Source organism: Protopterus annectens, chromosome 12.part0 (genome assembly GCF_019279795.1).
Source record: "Protopterus annectens isolate FY-2018-M chromosome 12.part0, PAN1.0, whole genome shotgun sequence".
NCBI lineage: Eukaryota > Metazoa > Chordata > Ceratodontiformes > Protopteridae > Protopterus > Protopterus annectens.
Genome location: NC_056746.1, coordinates 403,397,788 through 403,424,767, shown reverse-complemented (window position 1 = coordinate 403,424,767; position 26,980 = coordinate 403,397,788). Strand labels below are relative to the sequence as shown.

The following is a 26,980-nucleotide window of genomic DNA, read 5'->3' as shown; positions in this document are numbered from 1 at the left end:
TGCACTGGTTTGAAATCCCAGAACCATTGATAGAATCAGTGTAGGTTATGTAAAAAGACACAATGACCCAAGTATGGACAGTGTTCGATCTCACAAAGAGGTTCTCGGTAGAAGTGGGTGTGCACCAGGGTTCAGCTCCAAGCCCATTGCTCTTCATACTGGTGATGGACTACATTAGCAAACTGGTTGGAGGGGACAGATAAAGTTGATGTTTGCAGACAATGTGGCATTACAAGCAGACTCTGAGCAAGAACTTCAGCAAATTATAGTGGAATGAAATTTAAAATTGAAGGCACATGGGATGAACCTGAGTACAGACAAGACAGTTGTAATGGCTGCAAATGGGGAAATCAGAAGAAGCTGAAAACTGAGATAGAAGGGAAAATAGTTAACATTTTCAAGTATCTGGGAGTGATGGTTGAGGTGAAGGGAAGTTCCAATGAGGAGGTTAAAGCTAGAATCAGAGGGGCTTCAGCCATCTGGGACAGTGTCATGGGTAGTGTATGACAGAAGAAAGCCAAAAAAGCTGAAAAGTAAGATGTACAAAACAGTGGTTTGACCAGTACTACTGTACTGTACAGAAACTTGGGCAGTAAAGGCAGAGCAGTTGAGGAAACTAAAGGTGATGGAGATGAAGTGCTTGGGAGGGGTGGTAGGATGCACACTGTGGGACAGACAAAGAAATTGACATTAGTGCTGAAGCTAAAGTAGCCCTAGTTGCAGAGAAGGTCAAAGGGAACAGATTACAGTGGTTCAGGAATATGTGCAGAAAAGCAAAAGACAGTCTGGTGAAGAATATTTTGGATTGATAGGAAAAAGGTAAGCAGAAATGAGGGCATCTAGTAAAGAGGTGGATGGATTATATCAGAGAAAAACTGGGACAGTCAGGCAGGCATGACTGTTGAAGAATGTAGCAAAGTGGCATTGAATCAAGAGAGATGGTGACAGTTGACACCACACCCTGACCCCTTGTAGAAACTGGGAAAAAGGGGGGTGATGATGATATAAATCTTGTAGAGAGAATTAACAGGACATGAGTCAGTTTTTATAACAATTAAGAAGCATCATTTAATGCTGTTATGAAAAAAAGTGCTTTGTAGTAGCAAAGTGCCACCCCAAAACAGTTTTTTTGATTCTTGAAAGTGACATGTCATAGGTTTCTTTGTAAAATCTATACACATATGAAGCTTTGAAGAACATCTCTGTACTAGTTTCATATCAGAAGCAGTTGGTAGAATAATTAAACACTGTGGATACATAAATTTAAAACTATATGGGCTTTCAAACAAGAGCAGTATGAATGATTACAATGAGGAAACACTGACCTTGTGGGTGACAGTAAGAATTAGCAGTGTTTTATCACTGCTATTCATGTAAAATGTGGGGCATATGCTAAATCTCTGTATCATGGAGATGCAGCATGAGAGACCTGGGCAAGCTGTAAATGGAAGCATGTGAGTTTTTCTCAAAATACGTTGTTCTAAGCTTGGACAAATCCTCGATAGTCTTATTAAAAGTCAGAAAAAGAAAACTATTCAACATGCCTTCTGATCAACCGCAAAAATCTTTTTTTTTTTTTTGGATGAAACTCACCACAGCCTCAATTGGCGGCTGAGGGTGGCTTTATTCACTCCTTACCGAATTTGTAATAAAAAAATATGTATTTACATCACAGGGTAAAGACAATAATCTGAAGACAGTGACCCTGAATTGTAGTCGCACTGTTTTACAGAACTTGCATTATCGCACACTTAGGCACCACATGACTGTCTGGTACTGGTCCAGGTGTAATCACTGCATACATTGTGACGATACAAAACTTCATGTACTGCAGTCTTTAATTCAGGGAATACTTCACCTGCAGATGGCTGGCTCAGTTGTTTGTTGACTTGCTGCTTGCTGAGGAACCCACTTACCGAGCACAGCTCAGGAAAGTTAAATTCTCAAGTCACAATTTCTCAATAGAAATTACAGCCAGTCTGGTTTCTAAATGTGCACTGGAAGTGATTCCTTTCTTTTCAGAAATTCCTTCATCATGTTTATGCAACCATGGAATATGTTTGATGATGTGAGCCCCCCCCTTGGGGCAGCTTGTCCCTTGCAAAAACTGTTTACATTTCATTTTTTCATGGGGTTGATTTCTTGAGCTGTTGTGCTTAGCAATTCGGTTCCTTGGGAACTTGCAACTCAACAGCTCATCCTGGAATCCCTTAAAATATCATCTGTGAGTAAGTAGCATAAGGAAAATGGTCCTACCTTACATTGAAAATCTGACAGACTCCCAAAAACTTTCTGTGGAGGCACAGCAGCAACTCTTTAAAAATTTCTTGCTGATGTCTGTGACGTCCCCACTCTGGCCCAATAATGAAGGAGCCTAAATCTTCACCACTCACACTGGAGAGGGATGTTCACTTGGAATACAAATGGATACACTCAGTATTTCAAGGTGCAGACCTCTCTGCATCAAGCACAATTTCCTTTAAGAACACACAGGGAACACAGTAAGCTCAGGGTCTGGATTTCTTTATATCTGTCTCCCTCCAGGGCCCCAGTAAGGCTCCCCTCTAGCACAGCTATAGGGTTAAGTCCTCAGCTGAGTGTCCAAGCCAAGTCCTCCAGCACCCACTCTATGAAACCAGTGCTTTGTGTCCCTACTCCAAGTAGCTGACATACACACACACATACACACACACACACACACACACATCTAGGAAAGGCTGGCAAAGATTTACCCGCTGTGCCCCCCTTCTGCCCAGACTATAAGGTAGTTATCACTGCCACCAGACACTACAAAGCCAGCTGCTTAAGGCTTTTGCAAGGGTACCCAATTATACTGGGTGAAATTAATATTAGTATAAATGGTAATGTTGACCAAACAGCCAGGCTTCAGGAGTAACCACAGTGTCGCCAATTGATATAAGTACTCTCAAAGGTTAAAATGTTCTCTAAATGACCAGCCACAATGAAAAGTTTAAATATATTTAATAATACATAATAAAAGAACATAAAAATATGAAATATCTAGTTCCAGTAAACACCAGAGTTTCAGTCATAGAAAAGATTCAAACAGTTACCAAAAACAATACTTAACTATTTTCCCTATATTTTCCTGACTGATCTAGAGAATTACTGTTCCTACTTACTTAATAGAGCAAGGCAAGATGAAGTAGGTGAGGAATCCTTCTATGTAGGTTCCAAGAAACAGACTGTCCTGAGACTTCTGTCTCACCTAATATTAAAACATTATTTTTATACAGAATAACATCACATACATCTGGTCATCTGACTTTTGGTTCCCATGCAAGCCCCCATTGCTAGAAACTGCCAGGATTTAGCACCTACATATCAGTAATACACATACACGAACATTGCTCAGATTTGGTGCAGCTTCTGGAAGTCATAAAATAATTAGAAACATCTACTCCTACAGAGACTAACAAACCATGCTTCTTACAGACACTGCATCTCTGGCTTCATTCAGAACTGTGAGATAACATCTTTATGACCAAGGCCGATTAATTTAATTTCTTACTGTTTTCCAAAGTTAGCTGGAGCGGAGCATAACCTCTTCTCTTCCAGTATCCTTTACTAATATATATATATATATATATATATATATATATATATATATATATATATATATATATATATATATATATATTTATTTGATTCAGTTACAGTACAGTCAGGACCCACTGTTGGTACATTTTTTAACACAAGCAACTTTACAAATCAGTTTGATATTCAAATAACATATACTTCTGTACTACATTCCAGATAGCTGTGCTGGCATATGCTACACATCCACTGCCCCACTTCTGCTGGCAATACCTCACATTGTCACAATACCAAACAAAATGAAAATTGCCTACAGAAGTTCAATTAATATCCATACCACTGCTCACCAATATGTGATGTCCCCACTCTGGGCCAATAATCAAGGAGCCTAAATCCTCCCCACTGACACTGCAGAGGGATGTTCACTTGGAATGCAAATGGATACACTCAGCAGTTCCAGAAGCAGACCACAGTCATCCCACTGTCTGGATTTTTTTATATCTGTCTTCCGCCAGGGCCACAATAAGCTCCTCACTAGCAAAGCTATAGGGTTAAGTCCTCAGCTGAGTCTCCAAGCCAAGATCTCCAGCACCCTCTCTGTACAACCAGTACTTCATGTCCCTGCTCCAAGTAGCAAACACACATTCTGAGATTTGATTTACACACAGGAAAGTATGGCACAGATTTACCCACTCTGCTCCCTTTTCCCCAGACTATAAGGTAATTATCGCTCCATCAGACACTACAAATCCAGCTGTTTAAGGCTCTTGCAATCGTACCCAATTATACTGGGTGAAATTAATATTAATATAAATGGTAATGTTGACCAAACAGCCAGGCTTCAGGAGTGGCCACAATGTCACTAATAGATATATGTACCCTCAAAGGTTAAAATATTCTCTAAAGGCACCAAATGCAATGAAAAGTTTAAATATATGTAATAATAAACAATAAAAGAACATGAAAATATGAAATATCTATTTACAGTAAACACCAGAGTTTCAGACACAGGAAATATTGAAAATAACCCAACTGGAAAGATTCGCACAGTTACAGAAAAACAATACTTAACTATTCTCACTATATTTTCCTGACTGATCTAAAGAATTACTGTTCCTACTTACTTAATAGAACAAGGCAAGATGAAATAAGTGAGATATCCTTCTATGTCAGGTTCCAAGAAACAGGCTGTCCTGAGACTTCTGTCTCACCTAATATTAAAACATTATTTCTATACAGAATGACATCACATACATCTGGTCATCTGACTTCTGATTCCCGTGCAAGCCCCCATTGTAACTGCCAGGATTTAGAACCAACATGTCAGTAATACACACACAAGAATATTGCTCAGATCTGGTTCAGCTACTGGAAGTCATAAAATAATTAGAAATGTCTACTCCCCCCTAAAGAGACTAACAAACCATGCTTCTTACAGACACTGTATCTCTGGCTTCATTCAAAACTGTGATATAACATCTTTACGATGCAGGCCCATTAATTTAATTTCTTACTGTTTTCCAAAGTTAGCTGTAGCAGAGCGTAACCTCTTCTCTTCCAGTATCCTCTGTTAACATATATATAGTTGATTCAGTTACAATAGAGTCAGGACCCACTGTTGGTACATTTATTTAACACAAACAACTTTACAAATCTGTTTGATATTCAAATAACATATAAGTCTTTACTAAATTCCATCTAGCTGTGCTGGCATACACTACACATCCACTGCCCTACTTCTCCTGGCTTAGCTGGCAATACATCACATTGTCACTGTACCAAAACACCAAAGGACACTGTGTCACATCTTGATGTATAGCTCTTAGCACATATAGAACCCCTCCTAGTACAATGAGAAGAATTCAGATATGTACTAGACTATGTCCCATTATTCATTTAATAATGCTATTTTACAGAATTGTATGGAATGAATGGCATTTAACTTTCAATGAAAATAAACACATTATTTGCTGTCATAATGAATATGAAATGATTCTTGAATGGGTCACTGAAACATCTTCATTTCTTTCCTTTCCTGTGCTCTTTACAATAAAAAAACTCTCTTAAAAGACAAACTTCAAGCAGTAAATCTAAGTGTCAAGAATGAAATATTAGATAAAATGCTTTACTTGTATATATTTACTGAATGTTTTATTAACGATGTATAATTATTTATTTACTTTCTACAACAGAAATGACTTTATGAAAATACTGATAAAGTTAGATGATGTGTCATTTCAAATCTGGTCTTGGATTATCAACTCAGAAAAACCCTGAGCTCACAAAAATATGCAGCATGGTACCTGACTAGCCAGTGACTTTTTCTGTATTTGCATGAATGACTTGTATTCAGCAATGTGGTGACTGGGCATTTAATGAAATACTGATGTAGTTACTTTAGCAGTAACAAGATTATACTGTAGGGACCAAGATAGCAGCTTTTGTGTTACTAGCTGCACAAGTGAAATAATTTTATTCCATGTCAGCACCCATACCTTGAGATATTGAAATGTATGATGCATAAAGCGAGAGAGAGTCTAAAATATACATTTATAGAAATTATGATGCAGTACAGTCCAACATTTAAACTGTACTGCATTTGATTGTACTGTCTATTATATTCCTACTCCCAAGCCTAAAGTTACATTGCTTCCCATAACATTGTGTTATACCTGTGCCACACTGTATGCCATAGATTTGGATAGAAGAGTACATATATATGGTTTACTTCAAATATTTTGTCATCACTATCCATATTATCAAAACACCGCTTTGCTTCTGATATCAAACTTTTCTCACCATTCTGTCTGTATTATAAACATTTGGGCTAATTCACAGTAGCCACAGAAGCTCCAAACACAGTTTTTCTATCACTAACCACAAGCATGGTATTATTATTTATCTAAAGCACTTTCCCACGCCCGGAATACAACAGTAATGCCACAGTAAGCATGTATGACTAAATTTAAAAATAAGCATTATGTTCAAAACTACATAAACCAAGATCACTGTAGCAACCTCACATACAGAAAACCAAACTGTAAAAAACACAGTGAAATGCCTCCGTATTCTGAAATCATAACACCCATTTCACTAAATGATAAAAAGATATTAATAGAAATGTAAAAATATTATCTCTACAGAAAAACACAAAATGATACTTGAAGTATTTTCAAGCAAGAAAGAAATCTTATCCCATCTAAAACTGAAAAACAACTATCAAAAAAATTACATTGTTAAAAACCTGAAAAATAAATAATATCTTGTAATGGAACGTGCCCACCAAAAAAAAAAGCTTTTTATGTAAAACAGGCAACAGATTATTACTATTATTATTATCTACACATTTAAAAAAATCTGTTAAACATTCCTAGTGATCCCTTACATAATTCAGTACACCTGATATCAGAGCCATTCACAATAAAGTAAAAAAAACACCTCGTTTTTTGCAAATTCCACTTAATTAATTTATCTATCATCCTATATCATCTATACTGAAACAATGTTCCACAAAGTAATTCAGGATCTACCATGACAAATAAAGCTTTCTGGAGAGCTAGCTGACCTCTCAATGAATACTTAATGAAAACATTGCTACAATTCACAGTCCATGCTAATTCAAGCCTCAGATGGAAATTCTTTGCTTTTAAAAATCCCATCACTCAACATAATCCATTTCATCTGGACTTCAATACAGAAATACACTAGAAAAAATGAAACCCTAACAAATAAGACATACAGATCCTAACTCCACTACCCTTTTCTAAAAGCTAAAAACCCCAAATAAACCAGAAAATGCATAAGCAAATGCTCTCATCCAAACTATACCTCCAACCAATAAAAACATAGAAATGTGACCAAGCAATAGAAAAACCTCACATAAGTATTGAAAAGTGTTCCTGAAATACTTCCTTATCCCTGTGTGATAGTCTGTTCACCAAAAGCTAACAAAACAATGCTATTCCTATTAAAGGTGAAAAGCAGAAAACCCAGCAAGTAACCAAAAAAAAGCATAATGTAATCATAAAAGGGATTAGTGGAGTATCTTTAATGTCTGTTATTAGATGTGCATTGCTGTTAAATTATGTACTGTTGAAGTAAGGAACACATTTCATGTCAATTTGCTGTTTCAGTTTTGAATTGTCAAGTTGTGTCGACAACAAGTTACCTGTGGTTGTCATTGCCAAGAGAAATTATCCTCATCCTCAAAGGACTCCATTGTGAAAGATGTTCAGCAACACTCCAAGGGTGGTCAACTGTTTACAGAGGTAGTCAATCACCATATGGCCACACTAATACAAACACCATGGTGGATGCCAAGTTCGGGGCTTATCAACAGCAGCAAAGACTTTCAGGTTACCTGTTTGTTTGACACTCTCCACTACTAAGCTCTTCTCATTTGAGTTGCCAGTACATAAAATTCCAAGACTGGAAGAGACAGATCCATGACCAACTTCTAGATTATCTTCTTCTTCTTATGTGATATATGTACAAAGGGGTGCATAACCTGCCCAGGAAAACATAAAACAATTCCCTTGGCAATAAATTTACTTTGGGAATAGGGCCACAATCACAGCTCTCGGGATTGTTGATCTTGCACACTTGTAAAAGTGTGTGAAAAAACAAAGCTTATGTTGACATTTGGGAGTTTCAACCAACTTAACTGATGCTATATTGATATATAATATGTATGCATGTCCATATATTGAAAAGTTAAAATATCGAACGTCAAGTGATTGAACACAACTGGTCGATCACCAGCAAATACAAAACCACAAAAAAAAAAAAACACAAAAAACATTTTTTTCTGCAGGGGGGCAAGTCCCTTGCCTTCTACTAATTATATATACCAACTCCAATATTGCACTACAATGAGGAAAGGGCAAATTACCCGATCCCCACTCTACCGCCATCTCACAGAGAAAAAAAAACAATACATGTAATAAGCTTATTTTCAATCAGCTATAATAGATTTGTTTTTCTGGTTGACAAAATGAACTTTTGACCACTTATCCGCAAACCATGCACACACATTTATATATATATAGCTCTATCTATCCATATGGGTCTACTGTATTTTATCCAAACACAACTACTCCAGCCACCCAAACACAATTGCTCAGAAGAAACTAAATAAAACTGTTGTTTCAAGTACATAAATCACCATAATGCATGCAACTTGCAAATACATTAGTTGCAGTTGCTGCAAAATAGTAAAGCATCATTTTTAGGCCCTCCTGCACTTCTGTGAGGGTAATCATGCCCTTCTGCCCCCTTACATTTATGTTTTTACTCAGGGGACGTGACAGCTTATAGAAAGAAAGATCATTAAAAAATTAAAGAAAATGTTTTATTCATTCTGCAAGATGATGTGAGCTCTCTGCAATAAAAAAGGAAGGAATTACAGGACCTCAAGCATTTCCTAGTCTCTCCTATCCCTAAGTTCCAGAGGAACTATCCAGCAAAGACTCAGTTTATAAGAAAGGCCTCCAGGCCTTCAGCTCCTACCAGGTCTAGTAGACCCCCCCAGAAGACAGTCCACTCAGCCTAGGACACCTCAGCCCGCTATTCGGAGGCCTTTCTTTCCTGACAGGGCAGGCAGTGTCTGACTGCCTGCCACAACCCCCCCCCCACCTCCCTCCCTTACTCTGTCCACCTGTCTCTCTCACTGTCTCCCTACATGGTCCCTTGTCACATCAGAGAAGTGGGTTTTGTTCATCCTGCGGGAGGGTTACTTTGTGACTTGGCTCTCCACTCCTCCAAGACTGGCCATGCCACAACCACCTGCATCCCAACTGCCCCTTTTGCATCAGGTCCTAAACAGCCTGCTCTTTCAAGGCACCAAAGAATCAGTACCCCCCCTCATTCTCAAGGGAAAGGATTCTATTCCAGAATATTTCTGATCCCCAGTAAGGAAGGAAGGACCATGGAGACCTATCTTAGACATCTCCCGCCCAACCTGCTCTTAAAGCTCCCCTCCTTCAGGATGCTCACCTTACCCACACTCTTTTCCCTCATTCTTCCTCAGGCCTTCATGGCAACCCTGGACATAAAGGAGCCCTACCTCCACATCCCCATAAAGCCTGCATTCAGGAAATATCTCAGATTCCTAGCAGGCTCTTCTCACTTTCAGTTCTGTGCAAGGCTCTCCACTGCCCCAAGGATATTCACAAGATGCCTGACTCCAGTGATTGCCTACTGCAGGACCAAGGGGATACAAATATTCCTGTACCTAGATGACCTCTTAATTCAGGCAGCAGACAGAGAAACCTTCTTCGTCACATGAAAGTCATCCTGCCCCTGCTGCAGTCTATAGAGTTCCTGATAAATTTAAAGTAAAAGAACCTTTTCAAGTACAGCAACTGCACGGCCTCAAAAAGAATAAATTCAATTAAAAAAAGCACAAAGGTCAGCAGACTGTGGTATAGAAATGCTTTATTAAAGCATGTATAAATAGAGCAGTAAAAACCGGTTTTGGCTAAGCAGGTTAAGCAGCCTTCAACAGTGTTAAGTCCAATTAACACTGATGAAGGCTGCTTAACCGAAACCAGTTTGTATCTGCTCTAGTTATACATGCTTTAATAAAGCATTTCTATACTACAGTCTGCTGGCCTTTGTGCTTTCCTGATAAATTTCCCAAAATCCGAACTCAATCCGGCACTGGACATTGTCTTCTTGGGATGCAAAATCAGGACAGACATCATGATGGCCTCCCTTCCAGGAGAAAATGTGATTTCTCTTTCCCACCACCTTCTCTCTGCCCTTCACTCATCAAAACTGTCTGCGAGAAAATTCTTGAGACTACTGGGGTACATGGCAGCCACTATCCCCATGCTACCCCTAGTGAGGTTACACATGAGGGAATTTCAATGGTACCTTCGCTCAGTGTGGACCCAGCACTCCCACCCCCAGGGTCCCACTCCTCCCATGTCTTTGCCAAGAACTGAAATATTGGCTAGCTCAGGTAGCCCAGAATCCAGGATTACCCCTACAAATGCCTCCCTCCTTCCAGACCAGGCACATGGATGCCTCAGATCTGGGCTCGGGGGCAACTCTGGGTCCAAGGATAGTGCAAGGTTTGTGGACAGACAGACACAAACAAGAGCACATAAATGTCAGGGAAATGAGAGCAATTCTTCAAGCCTTCCAACCCTACTTCCAGCAGGGCCTTCTAAAGATCTTCACAGACAACACCTTAGTGGTACCTCAACAATCAAGGAGGGACCAAGTCCTACCTTCTATGCAGACTAGCTCTGCAGGTATGGGAGCAGGCTACCTCTCAGGGAATCACCCTCCAGGCAGCCTACATCCTGTCCCAGCACAATTCACAAGCAGATTCACTAAGCAGAACCAAATCAGACAGCCACGAATGGATGTTGTCAACAGATGTGTTTCTATATCTTGTCCACAGGTGGGGTATTCCACAGACAAACCTGTTTACCTCCTCCACAAACAGGCAACTCCAGAGGTATTGCTCCAAGACACACGACCTAAAGGCATTACAAACAGACAACTTCTCAATGTCATGGAAGGGGAGATTCCTGTATGCATCCCACCCCCTTCCCAGTTATTCAGAGATCCTACTGAAAATCCAGCAGGACTCACCAAAAATCTTGCTGGTGACTTCTTCATCTGTCTAAGGGCAATCATCACATGTTACCCCCCCCCCCCCAGTGGACCTACTCGCACAGTACAAGGGGGCACAAATACACCCACAGTGGCAGTCACTGCACCACACCCTGTGGCGGATAGGATTCTGATCCCCTTCAGACACCTGTACAATGAGGGTCTGCCTTCAGTTCTGCAGGTGGCCAGGAAACCCAACACAAGAAAATCCTTTATCTCCAAATGGAAAAGGTTTTCTACCTGGTGTCACAAAAGACAGATGGATCTGCTGGACAGCAATATTACCCTGATTCTGTCTTACCTGTGTGAACCCTTACAGTCAGGTTTGTCCTACTCCTCTCTAAAGGCACACCTGTCTGCCATCTCTGCCTGCCTGCCTATGGACACTCCCAACCAAACTTTTCCTTGAGAGTGTTCTGCACTTAAGACCACGCAGGAAACAGTCTCCTCCTCCCTGGGATCTTAATTATGTGTTAGAAAAACTCACTCTGGTGCACCAGCTGACAAGGCCCCCATAAAGTTTTGCACATGAAAAACTGTACTGCTAGTAGCTTTAACCTCAGCCAGAAGGGTCTCAGCGCTTCAAGCCCTTATGGCTACACTCCCTTTTCTGTTTTTTCATATGGACAGGGTCAGTCTTAGGACAAACCCTTTCTTCACTCCCAAGGTGGTCAACGACCTTTCCTTGAATCAGGCTATCCACTTGTCTACCTTCTTCCCTAACCTAACCTACAGGGAGATAGTGAGACAGTCCTTGATTCCCTAGATGTGCACAGACAGCTCAGATTTTATTTGCATAAAACCAGACCTTTTCTCGCATATCAGACTAGCTGTTTGTCTCCTTTCACCCCAGGGCTCTGGGGAAAGCAGTGGCCAAGCAGACAGTTTCATCCTGGATTTCCAGGGCTATTTCCTTTTGCTACTCACACCATGGGAAGACCTTACTAGGCAATGTCAGGGCCCATTCCACAAGAGCTATGGCCTCTTCTGGAGCCTTTTTTAAAGGCCTAGACACTAATTTCATTCTGGAGGCATCTACCTGGTCATCTGTACACATCTTCACCAGGCACTACAAACCAGACCATATCTCCAAGACCAGGGCAGGGATTGCCAGGGCTATCCTCCATGGATTCCTGGAGTCCTCTTCCAGGCTACCTCCCAGTCAACAGTGAGCTTTGGTACTCACCCACTAGTAGAATGCTGCAACATTGGAATAGAAGGACATAGGAAAGTTGTGTAAAATCTTACCATAACTATAGATATCCTTCTATTCCATGTTGCAGTATTCCTTCCCCCAAACCTTCTCCTCATACTCTTGCACTTGCTCTCCTTGCCTTCTGGACAGACTATGCCCTTCAGGACTGGCTCCGTCTGGGCTGCTATCTATGTTCTGAGGGCTGGTGCATGCAGACGTCAACTTTATGGCCCACATTCCTGCCTCCATGTCAGACATCCCACACACTAAGAGGGACTGAAAATCTTTTGAAACCTGGCCGGACAACCTGATGGGAAGAAGGATAAACCCACTAGTAGAATACTGCAACATGGAAGAGAAGGACATCTATAGTTATGGTAAGATTTTACACAACTTTCCTTTCTTTCTTTTATTTTTACTCTCTTCTACATTACTGCTTTCTTCTACTATACTCATATATGTTTTTTGTTTCTCTTTGTCCTTTCATCCATTTGACTCTATAAATACCACCTCAGGTTTCCCCTGAAAATAGACCACTGGTCTAGAGGAACTAACACAGTTAAAAATGATAAATATATAAATTAAAACAAAAATAAAATAAAAAAAAAATGCATGAAGAAATTGTGGGGATAGTAGAAAAAGTCAAATATGTATAAGATGGACGAAGTTGAAAGGAGGAGGTGGAAAGTAAAGAAAATTTTAGATAGAGCAAAATGTAAATGAGAAGAATGAATTGAATTGAATTGAAATAATTGGTCATAAAGAAGGAAGGGAAGAATCAGCACCAGGTTGGGATGGGTTATGTTACGGATAAGGGGATGAGTATAAGGGAAAAATAAATATTTATGGAAATGCTGAATGAATGGTTAGAAGAAGGAATAGAAGATGAATAGAGATGTGTTGAGATGATTAACTTTGTATGGGAGAAAATGACAAAAAATAAAGAAATGAAGGCCAATAATGCTGAGAATACCGATTTAAAATCTTTGTCAAAATAGTGCAAAAAGTGGGGACTGTTTTGGAAGAAGTAATGGATGAAGGGGTATATGATAGGGAATAAAGGGAAAACAAGTGAAGGAAATTATAGTAATAATAAAAATAAGTAAGAGATGTGATTTTTAAGGGAGAATAAAGATATAAGGTTGGTTATGTTTGATGTAGCAAAAGCATCTGACTGAGCAAGTCATGAGGTAATGTGGTTATTTTAGGACATTATGGGGATGGGAGAAAATTAATAAAAGTGTTAAAGAAGTGTTATGAGATGTTTTTGGAAAAGGTTATGATAAATGGCTGATTGGGAAATAAAGATCTGAAAACGTGTGAAATAAGGGTGGTCAGTGAGTATATGGTTATGTGTGCTAGTAATGAATGTAATAATACAAACACATATTGGTGAAATGAGAAAAGCAGGATGGGAAATTGAAAAATGTTTAATAATACCCATCTGTTTTTTATTGGCAGATGATTTAATTATTTAGCAAAAAATGTAGTATGGATGAAATAAACTGTGACAAGAAAGTAAAGTGGTTAATTACATTGGAATACAGTTAAACAGGTAAAAAAATCAAGGGTTTTGTGAAATAAAGAAGATAAATGCAACACATTTTACTAGAAATGAGAGATCTGTATTAAGAATCAGGACTAATGAAAGTAGGAAAATAGAACAGTGAGGAAAAATTCTGACTGAAATAAAGAAATTAAATGGTTGGTGGAAAAGTTTATTTTCATTATTTTAAAAACAAGGCATATATGTAAATACATTTACTGTGAAAGTTGAGATATTAAGGGAGTGTATATGAGTTTCCAGGAAAAAGAAGTGTTAGAGATTGTTTTCAGTTTTACTTGGGGATCAAGACTCAATCCATTTAGACTGGGAATTGTATATAATAAAAAAGAAAACAAGGTTAAATGTAAAAAAAATTCCATTTGTATAATTAGCTTCTATACACCTTATTTGGGTACTAAAAATAAAGAAGAAGGAAAGTTGCTTGTTGGAGAAAATGCTGTTATGTGAAATGTAGACATATGGAAAACAAGGGAAAAAAGAAGTAATGATGATGACAAAAAAAGAAATGTGATGATAAGATAAAATTATAGAAAATTAAAACTGATTTAGTTAAAAAAGATAGAATGGAATGGTATAACATGATAATGGAGAAATATTAGTCATTATACAATGACTGGCCAGTAATGTTCAAAAAAGGAGCACACTGATTAGTCAGCCCAACCAGTGTGCCCATTGTAAATCTGACAATATACCAATGGAAAAAGGTCTAGTCACCCAGACTTTTTTTCCATTATTATATCTCATAAAATTGTTACTTTTCTTTGTTTCTTTTTTTAATAAATTTACAAAACGGAAGACCTCAAAAGAGAGACAGCACAGAGAAAAATAAGAGGATAATCAGGTACGTTCTGCAAAACTAAAGAAACGTATCTGATTATCCTTTTATTTCCTCTGTCCCAGCTCTTCCAAACATTAAGTGTCTCCCGTTTTTTTTTAATAAATAAGTAAAATAATTATGAGAAAAAAAAAAAAAAAGCAAAGGAAATCTTCCTTTCTCCATTGCTTCCTTTGCACAGCACTGATGAACTGCATAAGCTTGGGAATGCGAGTCCCATGTGCATGCACAATACATCAGAAAAGCCCCCAGGATACTGTAAAACATGGAAAGGCACCACAGAGGCATTATACAAAGACATTATTTAAGAAATGTAAGTATTTTTTTCCCTAAATAATGTCATTGTATAATAGCAATAACTGACTCTGTGGTGTGGTATACTGAAGATTTCCCCACGGTTGGCTTTATTTAATCACTTGGCCTTTGCCCTCATGATTAAACAAAACCAACCGTGGATCGATCTTCAATATACCATACTGACACCGTTGGATATTGCTATAATATTATCAATGGAAAGATCATAAGGATGGGGTTAAAAAGGCAAAATAAAATAGCAAGGAAAGATTTGAAGATTTTTGTGGAGATAAGTGATGGATGAATTACCTTTAAAAAACTAGTATGAATTATAAAGCAATGGAGGAGATAAAGTGTAGTGACTGCAATGAAGACTGACAAAGCATTATTTTAGATTGTAAAAATGAACTTTTTTGGAAAAAATTCAGATTGAGTGTTATTGGGAAGGTTTTTGAAATAGAAGCACTGATATAATACTGTACGGAAATAAGAAAAAGAAAAAAAAATGTGAAGTTGACAGATGAGATAAGGTATTGATGGTAATAACATAGGAAAAGAAGATGTAATAAATTGTTGCATAATAAAAATAGGAATGATTAAAATGCGTTGGCTGTAATAAAATGATTGTTGTGGACAAAGGATGAGGGAGAGAATGAAAGATTTTTAAAGTAATGTGAAACTGAAGATGTAAAATACTGAAATATTTTAAGTAGAAATGTAAATTGATTGGAGAGAGTATGATGTATTAAATATATATATGGATTCACTTCAGAAGCCTGAAATATCACAAGCCTGAATTTCATAATCCCGTAGACCAAAAGCCTGAAAATTCAAAATCCTAAAAACTCAAAAGCCTGAATCCCAAAAGACTGAAAATATACAGAACACAAAGAATAACAATATTCCAGTACAAGGACACACAAAAACACATACAAGACAAAGGATAGTACTTTTCACCAAGTATGGGCAGGAGGGCAAGCCTCCCTGCACCCTCCATGTGGGGGGCTGTACCCCCCACACCGCCTGCTAATTAAATATATCAACTCCAAGATTGCACTTCACAGAAAAAAATGGCAAACATACCATCACATGTTTCATGACTGCCTGTTGTAACCTTAGTAATGTTCCCTTTTAACTTGCTATACTACAACACAACTCATGAAAGTGCAGTGAAGGGCAACCTTGGACTTTATATATTTAAGTAGCAGGGAGTGTGGGGGGTGCAGGGGTGCTTGCCCCCCTGCTTATATTTGGTGGAATGTACTCTGGTTTGTGTTGTCTTCAGTCAGTATATGTATCCTATGTATTTTCAGTCTTATGGGATTCACGTTTTTAAATTTTCAGGATTTTGAATTTTCAGGCTTTTGGTCTTCCAGATTATGAAATTCAGGCTTATGATATTTCAGGCTTTATACATACACACACACACACACACAATGCAACCAATATAACCCCTACTCCTTTTGATAAGGGCCGCAGGATCTTTTATATCCACCTGACTTAGCTCCAACTCAGGCAGCTGGCACGTCAGTTTAATGCCTCCAAAAGAGGGCACTCTCAGGAGTGTAGCACCTCTCTTATGCTGCACTGCCACTGTAGGAGGGCATATGCATCCATACAATTCAATGCATTACATGGACAGTGATTTCAGTATAATCAGTTCTGGTACTGGTTAACAAGACATAGTAAACACTTGGAGAATAACACGAGGAGACTTACTGTTGTCATGATAACAGCAATTGTATAATTCCAGGTATCGTATTTTCACAGTGCCCAATAGAAAAAGCTAGAATGTTGCTACACATTAAATTAAGATGGGGTTTTACAAGGGAAAAAAGTATGTTAATTTGTGCTATTAAATCAGTGTCTGGGTCACAGCACCATTTTCACCATGCATGAAAGTTAATCTGCTTTCTTTTGAACAAATCTACTTCACCTTAAGTCTGTCTGTAAATATGGGTTGTTAGCTTTGCATTAGGCAAGCAGAATATGGCCAGCCTACTAAATCATAATAGTTCCACATTAAGGTATTTGCTTAAGACTTAAGCTGGTATTATGAAGTGACTATTTCTGAGACTGGCGTAATTGGCACATTGCATTGCTCTCTTGCTAAACATGGATAATCACTATTACTGAGGAAAAATGATCATACGTAGGGTAAGAACATCAATGGCAACATTAACTGGTCATGTCAAAACAACAATTTTAATAACTTTAGTTAATGTTTGTTTGCATTTAGGTTGACAGATTGCTGAAGGAAGGTGTTTCCTTGCAAATGTGATAGAAGCTAAAACACATTTGTAGCATAAATACTTTTTGAGCATAATGCAGTAATACATGTATCCTTGTATTACTTAGTAATTCAGTGAAATTAAGAGTTAATCAGTAAGAATAAAAGTACTTTATTATTGAAAATAGTATGTTTTTTCTTGTGTGATTTGTTTCAGTTGATTACATCTTGAAAGACCCTGCTGAAAGGGACCGACTTTTTATTAGTAGCATTCCACTCTCTTTTCCTCAAAGAGTCATACGTGCTCCAGTTCCATGGCATGATGCATACAGGGAAGCCAAGAGATTTAATGAGAACCATCTCTTCACTGTCAATCCCATGATGCTTCACCTACAACATCTGTGGTTTACAGAGTAAGTTCTTATGCTTGTCAAAAGTCAGCTTTATTTCAGTGCACTCAGTCTTAAAAAAATAGTAAACCTCCATTAGTATTTCATTTGTCCTTGGTAGCCAACTCTTAATTTAATACTTTTAACAAGCAGCCTGTACCAGTGGCATAGAGGGATAAAGCAGCCAAGGTGACCCATGTTCAGTTAGTAGCTCATGTGCTTGATGATGCAGCCAGGGATGATAGGAGTGCCTCTTCTGGAGGGAGAGAGTAAGCTAGGCATCTCTCTCTCTCTGTAGAGCTCCAATAGACAGCAGAGCTCAGAGAGAAGATGCCTAGCTGGGGTTGGGAAGACAGAGCAGGAATGGCTATGCCCCAGGCTCCAGATGGGACATGTTTGCAGACTGCTGTCTACTGCCTGCCCAGCCTAGTGATGTCAGTATACATTGGAGGAACTTATGGTTAGAAAACAATTTTGGGCTGCTAAGGATAATGGCAGTACTCCTGGATGCTTCTTTGATTTTTTGCCTCCAGGAAGACTACAAACAGGGCCCGTAAGCTGAGCCCTCAGACCTGGAGGAACAATGAGCCAGTGGAGCAGTGGGAGGGTAGCTTGATGGTCAAGGGATGACGGCCCAAATAAATAATTTGTTTACCAACAGATTTTAATGTCACCAGTTATATGCCTTGATAGGCAGGATGAGAGAAAATGACTTGTTCAGCACCCTGTATTAATGAAAGGGAACTTATCAGTAGTACTGAATACACTTCTTCTTCTGTAGGGATTGTAGCTATTATACATGTAGCAGAAATGCATGTTTTTATTCGCATTACTGCATTTGGAATGTCCTGTATTTGCATTGATACTGCAGTTATGCATTCATGTGGTGGTTATGCTTCTGATTTTGTTTATTTATGTATTTACCTTTTTTATTATTCTTATCTAGATGTAGATCTTGGTGAGTTCTCTTTTCTGACCTTTCTTGTGCATAGTAGCACTGGATTCCCAACTGCACACTTTGGTCTGTCATATACCTTCAGTGGAAGTGTTTAATAGTGAAAAATACTAGTCTCCTAATGCAACATATCACAAGTAATAATGAACTACAGATGCTTAGGCAATGTTTTCTGAAGTTTGTCTTACCTCTGCAGGACACACACAACCACATACTCATATATGTGTGTGTGTGTGTGTGTGTGTGTGTGTGTGTGTGTGTGTGTGTGTGTGTGTGTGTGTGTGTGTGTGTGTGTGTGTAAAAACCAAAGGACAAACCATTCAATAAAACTGAAAGAAAGACCCAGCCCATCAAGAGTATTCACTGTGTAATATCCTAAACTTCCTCTAGTGGAAGGTCTTCACAGTGCAGTATCTTAAACCTCCTGTAGTGGAGGACCATTGTATATATGCAAATGACCCCTTAAGGACATATCAGTGTTTAATCTGCTCATCCATGTATTTCGGCTTTTCCTGGTTAGGGGTCGCCACAGTGGAACTCCGGTCCGCTAATGATTGGCAGTGGATTTTTACATTGCGGAGTTGCCAGCCCGACACCCAACCTTCAAAGAAGGCACACTCATTCACGCACGCACCTACCTGCATGACTTTAGACATCACTTGACCGTGGGGAGGATATGCAGACTCCACACAGAAGACACTCCAGCCGAGAATCGAACAGGAGAACCACTTGCTGTGAGCATGATTTCTAAATGCCCATGGCTTTTGTTTTGTGGCTACATTTAAGCTAATAAAGTCAAACCCCAACAGACCATTCAGTGTTGTGTAGCTGAATCACTGATATGTCTTTATGTGGTCATTTGCATATGTCCACTACGGGAGGTTTAAAATATTACACAGTGAAGATTCTTGCTTGACTGGGTTTTTCTTGTGTGTGTGTGTGTGTGTGTCTATATTTGCATATACACACACACACACACACACACACACACACACACACACACACACACACACGTATTTTGTTTGTGTCTTTCGGCTTTTCCCGGTTAGGGGTCGTCACAGCAGAACTCCGGTCCACTAATGATTGGCAGTTGATATTTACGTACCGGCTTGCCAGGCCTGACGCACAACCTTCAACAAAGATACGCCCATTCACGCATGTCTCCACGCAGAAGACACTCTAGCTGAGAATCGAACCGGACAGCGTCTTACTGTGAGACGACAACGCTACTGCAGCACCACCACCACGGGAAAAGTTTGTTTGTGTCTTTCGGCTTTTCCTGGTTAGGGGTCACCACAGTGGAACTCCGGTCCACTAATGATTGGCAGTTGATTTTTACATACTGGCTTGCCAGGCCTGACGCTCAACCTTCAACGAAGGTACGCCTATTTACACATGTCTCGATGCAGAAGACACATGTATATACACACACACACACACACACACACATATATATATATATATATATATGTGTGTGTTTGTTTGTATTTATGACCCTGTCTGGCCATTGTGAGGAATAAAACACACTTGAGTTACATAGTCAGCAGGCATTTATTTCTTTTTACTTAAAATAATATTCAGTACTACATAAAGTTGCTTTGTTTCAAACCAGGGTTACTATGATCAAAGAGTTCAAGCACCTCAAACAGTCTTGTGCTTGGTGATAGAAATAAACAGATTTGTATGCTTTAAATAGTTACACATTTTTCAGAACTTGGCTTCCCGAAGTAAAGTTCTAGTAAAGCAGTTTTATTTTCTCCTGGTGTATGAACACCAAACAGCTTTGCATTCCAGAAACAAAGGGCAACTATTACTTTCCAGAAAGTTCACACACTTCACAGTTCACTTTGAAAGTGGCTATTAAGAACATGACTGTGCTTTGAGTTTTTACATTGTTTAAGTAGGTGAACATTCTTTGGAAGCACCTGTGAATAAGCATGCATACACAGTTCCAACTGCAAGCCCCCAGTCTCTTCTGTAGATACAGTTCTTAATCAAACACAATAACTTAGCTGTGGGCACCAGCAGATCTTGAAGGAAAAACTCCTATGCTTTTAGCTGGTTTTACTTCTTAGTAGATAATTCAATGAGGCTTCACAGAACTGGGTTGCTGCTCCACTTCTTGTTCTAAGTTCCCATACCTAGAAGCCCAAGGATTCTTAAACATCTTGGTAACTGCAACTCCAGCAATTTTTGATCTTCAGTGAGTTTGTCTTCAACAATTTCTGACAAAATGGTTATGAAAACTCAGGCAATTTAGCTTAACTCCTTCTCTAGATAACTGTTCATCATTAGATCACTATTGCAGTAGCATAAAGCTGTATGGGAAGTATACTGCCAAGTATATTGGAGATCCAGTCAGTATAATACAGATTTTGGGCACCTTTAAAGCACAAGCGTATGCTGGTATAAATAGGATGCATGGGCACCAAAATTTCGCATCTTTCTTGCTGTTGAAACATTTAGTTAGCTGTATCATGTCTTCAGCATCTTCATTGTCAGCAGTCAGCTTGTGACTAAAGTTTTGTGGGCAGATAAATATCCTGTTGTGGACCTTTCTTCCTTTTTTCACTGTAATGTTTAGTGTAATTGATTCTTATGCCTTTTAGAAAGGGAGAATGTGCATGTGGCCGCCAGTTGCCATACAAGTACTCCCAGACAGCCTGCAAGTTCTGTGTTGGAGAACGTCGTTACATTCAGTCTTGTAACATCTGTTTGTCTTTCACACCTAAAACAATTTTACATGGGTTAATAGTCTTAGACTTTTCCTAGAAAACCAGCATTTGAAGGTCTTGGCTCAAGTATCCTTGGCTGCTGATTCATCTTCCTCTTACGTCCCCTTTCAGTCAAAGAAGGAAGGAAAAGTTTCTAAAACAGGTCTAGAAAGAACACAGTCATCCACCTCTTTTCTATGATTTTGGGATACATGGTTGTCCTGTAGCACTATTGGATCATTCTGACCATCAGTCCAATCTTCCTTGCACCTCTGGGAGTCTTTGTGATGATAGGAGGTACTGCCAGCCATGCCAGGGAGAAGTAGGACAGTGGATGTATGACTTGTGCCAGCACAGCTAGGGAAATTTTGTAAATAATTATATGTCATTTGTATATCTAGCTGATTTGTGCAGAAGCTTGTGCTGAAAATGTATTTGTGAAATTTGCTTGTGTTAATTGTGTAAAAATGTATCAACAGTGCACCCTGACGAAATGAAGATAAATGTACATGTATTAAGGTATCTGAACTGAGGACAATGGTACAGCAATGGTTTACCAGCTGGCTTATTTTAAGAAAAATAAGGTCAATGTAAATGAGATGTTAAATCATTTAATGGCCCCCACATTGCTGAGTAAGATTGGAGATGACGGGTCTGGGACAGGGCATTTGTTCTTTAGCTCAGTATAAAGAGGGGAGGCCTCAAGGCACTGCCATGAATATTTGGATGTGTATTGCAGCTGTCTACATTCAATTCCTGCCTCTGCTTCAAAGAGAAGTACTGTGAGAACCTAGTCAGGTGACCAGATGAAGTCATTCTGCAATTCATTTTGGATATTATGTTTTATAGGGAGTAATCTCAGAGAAGAGAGTATTCTGATTGGGAGCCTGAGTAGAAAGACTGCTCATGTATTTCCTCTTGCTTTGCCCAAGTAAGTAACTTAACTAGGGAACAGTAAAATGATCTTAGATTCAGTCAGGAATATAGTGAAGCTTAGTTTAGATATATTTTTTTCTTTATTTGTCTGAGTCCTTCAGTGTTCTTTTCAGTATTTCCTATGAATTGAACTCTGTGGTTTACTGTGAATATATATTCAGCATTTTCATGTTCCTTTATTATTTATTATTAAATATATTTAAATCTTTTTGTGGCTGGTCCTTAGTATCTAGCCTTTGAAAGTACTTGTATTTATTTGGTGACACTGTATGGGCCACCACAGAAGGCCTAGCCATCTTGATGAACTACTACCACTTGTATTAATATCACAGTATAATTGGACACCATTTGTTAAGGGCCTTAGAGTAGCTGATTGTGAAGTGTCTGGTGGCAGTGAATCTGCCTTATAATCTGGGCAAAGCTGGTAGAGCGAATAATCTATGCCAGCCTTTCCCAGATGTGTGTGCTTGTGTGTGTGTGTGTGTGTGTGTGTGTGTGTCTGTGTGTGTGAAAATTAAATATGAAAGAGTGTATGAGTTACCTACTTGGAGCAGGGACATGAAACACTGGGTTTACAGAGAAGGTGCTGGAGTACTTGGCATGGACACTTGGCTGAGGACCTAACCTTACAGCTGTACCAATGGCAAACCTTATTGGGGATCTGGAGGGAGACTGATGTAGAGACATCCAGACCTCGGGCTGAGTATGTTCCCTGTGTGCTTTTAAGGGAAATTTTACTTGATGCAGAGAGGTCTGTGTCCGGAAATACTGAGTGTATCAATTTGTTTTGCAAGTGCACATCCCTCTCCAGTGTCAGTGGTGAGGATTCAGGCTTCTTAATTACTGGCCCAGCATGGGGTGACACATAGTGGTGCCCATCACATATTGGTAGCAATGGTAGGTGCCACATTTTATTGGCTGGCAGTGGAGGGATTATCATATGCTCACATATTGTTGATATTGAATTCCTGTAGCCTGTAAGCAGTGTCACTAAAGAAAGTGTTTGTACTCTCAAGCAGCCACAAAGTAGACTTTCAGAGTTTCATATCACAATAGTTTTATGTATTTACTTTTTGTTAGCTTAGTCAGGGAGAACAGGAAGAGGATTATTGCAAGCTGACAAGGAACCAGTTGGCTGAGATGTGCCAATCCAACAGACTGTGGCATGCCAGCCTGACTAAAGGGGAATGATTGCAACCTTATTCACAGCTGCATCACAGACCAGCAACCAGGAAAGCAACCAGACTGGCATTTGGGACGTACAGCTCATAGAAACAGGACAGTTCAACCTTTCCTCAGAGGATTTAAAAATCAGTGTGGAGTTAGAGACTTGAACTGGAGGCCAAATGTTTGGAACTAGAATCAGCAGAAAGACTGCATCATTTAGAGGTCAAAGTAGAATCAGCAGAATGACTGCTGTATTTGGAAGCCAAAGAAAATGAGAAACAGAAGCAACATGAAAATAAAATTCTGACTGTTCACCAGGGTCATGGAGGATCACAGGGAAGGGAGTAACCATACTCCAGAAGCAATAAAGGTCAGTAAACTTTTTCTTCAGTACTAAGAAGGTGATAATTTTGATAGTTTTATTCATCTATTTGAAAGAGTATGCAAACAGTATAATGCTGACCAAGGTCTCTGGATAATCTACCTCACCCCCTTACTCCAAGGTAAAGCTGTAGCTGTTGATTCTAGATCGTCTAATACTGATTGTTTAGATTATGATCAAATTAAGCACTGTTTATTACAGTGTTTTAAGTTAACACCTGAAGCTTACAGAAATAAAGTTTTGTGAGCATAGATGCAAATCAGATAAAAGTGTATCTGATTATATTGCTGAACTAAGCACTTATTTTCATAGGCGGATGAGTGGGTTTTAGGCCACCAGTTTTGAAAAGCTGGCAGACCTTTTGGTGAGGGAACAAACCCTTAGCACTTTGCCTGAGGACATGAGAATCTGGTTGGCAGACAGGGAATGCAACTCTGCAGATGAGTTGGGGAAAAAGGGAGATCTATACTTATCAAGCAAGGCATCACTGCACAGGAAAGGGATACCCAGTGCTGCACATTCTTATAAGGGAACCCATGGTGGGCAGCCTAACCCCCCCCCTCAACAGAGTTCGCCAGTATTATGGGAAGCCACTATTTCAGGTACTTGGCAAGGATCAAGGGTTAAATGTTTTAAATGTAACCAGTGGGGCCATGTAGGATATAGATTTTCACGGAAGTAAAGTGGGAAACAAAAGATGGGGGAGCCAGAAAGTGGGAATAACAGAATGCCAGTGGTAATTTGTCTAGAGAAACAGGGGCACCAAACTACCAACAGAGTTTATATCCAATCTTAGTAGATGGAAAACAGGCCACTGCCAAGAGAGACAGCCGTTGATATAACCGTTATGAAGCCTGCAGTGGTTGAAGAGGAGCAGTACTTGCTTGGGTGGTCCACTCCTGTCAGAGCTTTAGAAGGGATCCCATTCCAAATGCCTTTGGTCAGGGTAATCTTTGGAAAAGGAAGCAAGCAAGTAGGTGTGTTTGAGGATATCCTTGCAGATGTTTGATAGGGAACGATTTTGATAGTGCAGTACCTTGTGTGCCTGCAGTGACACGCAGTCAGGCTTGGAGACAGGCATGTAGGTCTAGTAGCCTTGTGGGGACCTAGACAGACCACAAACCTGAAGCCAAGACTGGTGATGTGGCTACTTCAGGGAGGGAGCTACCCTGTAGAAGTGAGACTGAAGGTGAGCCACAGCTGCTGGTGGATACTGATGTACAGAATGACTTCAAGGGCAGAGGTGAGTAGTAGTACCCAGGCTGACAGTGAGGCACCACTGTCAGAAGACACCAGACTTCCTGTGGAAGGGGAGATGGGAAGAGTTACAAAGAGACAGGTGAGAAAGACTTTGCTCTCAGACCCTACATTACAAGGCTTGAGGGAGGTAGCTAGGGAGACACCTGATTCTCAAGGAAAAGGGGATTCTGTATACTGGAACAAAGGGTTACTGTATAGAGAATAGACCCCTGAGGGAGGACTAGAAGGTGAAGTAATACAGCAGTTGGTAGTGCCCAGAGCTTACCATCTGGCACTTCTGTTCATAGCCAGTGACATTCCCTTTGCGGGTCATATGAGCATAAAGTATACCAAGAGATGTATTATGCAGAATTTTTGTTGGCCTGGAATTTCTAGGGATGTAACAGGTATTGCAGGACCTTTGAGCAGTGCCAAAAAGTAGGTAAGGCAGGAAACATGGTCAAAAGGTCTTTTGATGCCTTTGCCTGTGATAGAGGAGCCATTTTAGAGGGTAGCTATGGATATTGTGGGGCCTCTGAATACCCCAAGTTACACAGGGAAGACGTATATTCTAGTGGTAGTAGATTATACTTCTAGGTACCCTGAGGTGGTGGTTCTGTCCTCCATTGAGGCAGAGAAGGTGGCAAATGCTTTGCTAGAGATTTTCAGCAGGGTACATTTCCCAAGAGAAATATTGACCGGTAGAGTTGCCAATTTTATATCAGACCTGCTGGCTTGTCTATGGGAGTGCTGTAATATGAAGCACCTAAAGACAGCCCCTACCACCCCCAGACTAATGGTCCTGTGGAAAGGTTAAACTCTACACTAAAACCATGTACAGGCATTTGCAGACCAGTTTAAGAGGGAGTGGGACAAATATTTGCCACATCTATTGTTTGCTTACAGAGAAGTGCCCCAGGAATCCACAGGTTTTTCACCATTTGAGTTTCTGTATAGGCATAGGGTGAAGGGACCTCTAGATTTGATTTGTAATGAGTGAGAGAGTGACTGTGAATCCCACAAGGAGTCTGTTGTGGCATGTATTCTAAACCTCAGGACAAGGCTTAGGGAGCTTATGGGCTTGGCCCAGGCGAACCTGGCATGAGCCCAACAGCAGAAAAAAGGTCTGGCATGAGAGGAATGCTCGAGCCAGAGAGTATGCTGTGGGGTAGTAGGTGATGGTTTACATTCCTATCAGACACAATAAACTTCAGGCATTTTCGGAGGGACCTTTCAAGGTGGTAAGGAAGGTCAGTGATGTTAACTACATGGTAGAACTGCTAGGCAGGAGGCAGTGGCAAAAGTTGTTCCATGTTAACATGATGAAGCCTTACCTTGATAGAGAGGCTGTTGTGTTGAGTATTTGCAGTGAATGCAGGAGGAGTCTGAGGGGGATCTGGTGACTGATCTCCTCAGTGAGGTTCAGACTGACACCTCAGTGGAAGAGGTAGCAGTGTCCTAGTGACTATCCCCTACCCAGGTTTGAAAAATCCAAGTGGTGTTACAGTCATTTTGGGGGCATGTTTAATGGGAAACCAGGGTGCACCCACCTGGAGCAGCATGATGCGGATACAGGGCCCCAATAACCTATGACACTGGCCCCTTACAGGGGTTCCTGAGCAAATCATACAGACTCTGAGGGGGGAGATGTAGAAGATATTGGAACTGGGAGTAATCCGGGAGTCCAGCAGTCCCTGGGCCTCTGCAGTGGTGCTGGTACCAAAGAGGGATGGCAGCTCCAGGTTCTGCTTGGACTACAGAAAACTAAATAGCACACAGAGTCAGATGCTTAACCCATGCCTACAACAGATGAAGCCCTAGAGCAGCTGGGTGGGGCTATCAGACCACTGTTGATCTTACCAAGGGCTACTGGCAGGTGCCCTTGACTCCTAA

General features: G+C 40.0%; 1 protein-coding gene across 1 annotated transcript in view; it reads left to right on the top strand.

Annotated features, from left to right (window-relative positions):
* DNAH3 (dynein axonemal heavy chain 3) overlaps positions 1-26,980 on the top strand; it is a 2,217,123-nt gene that overhangs the window by 674,539 nt on the left and 1,515,604 nt on the right. Inside the window, exon 7 of the mRNA XM_044089509.1 lies at positions 17,523-17,718. Within this exon, the coding sequence (XP_043945444.1) occupies positions 17,523-17,718 (196 nt within the window). The remainder of the gene's footprint in view (positions 1-17,522; positions 17,719-26,980) is intronic.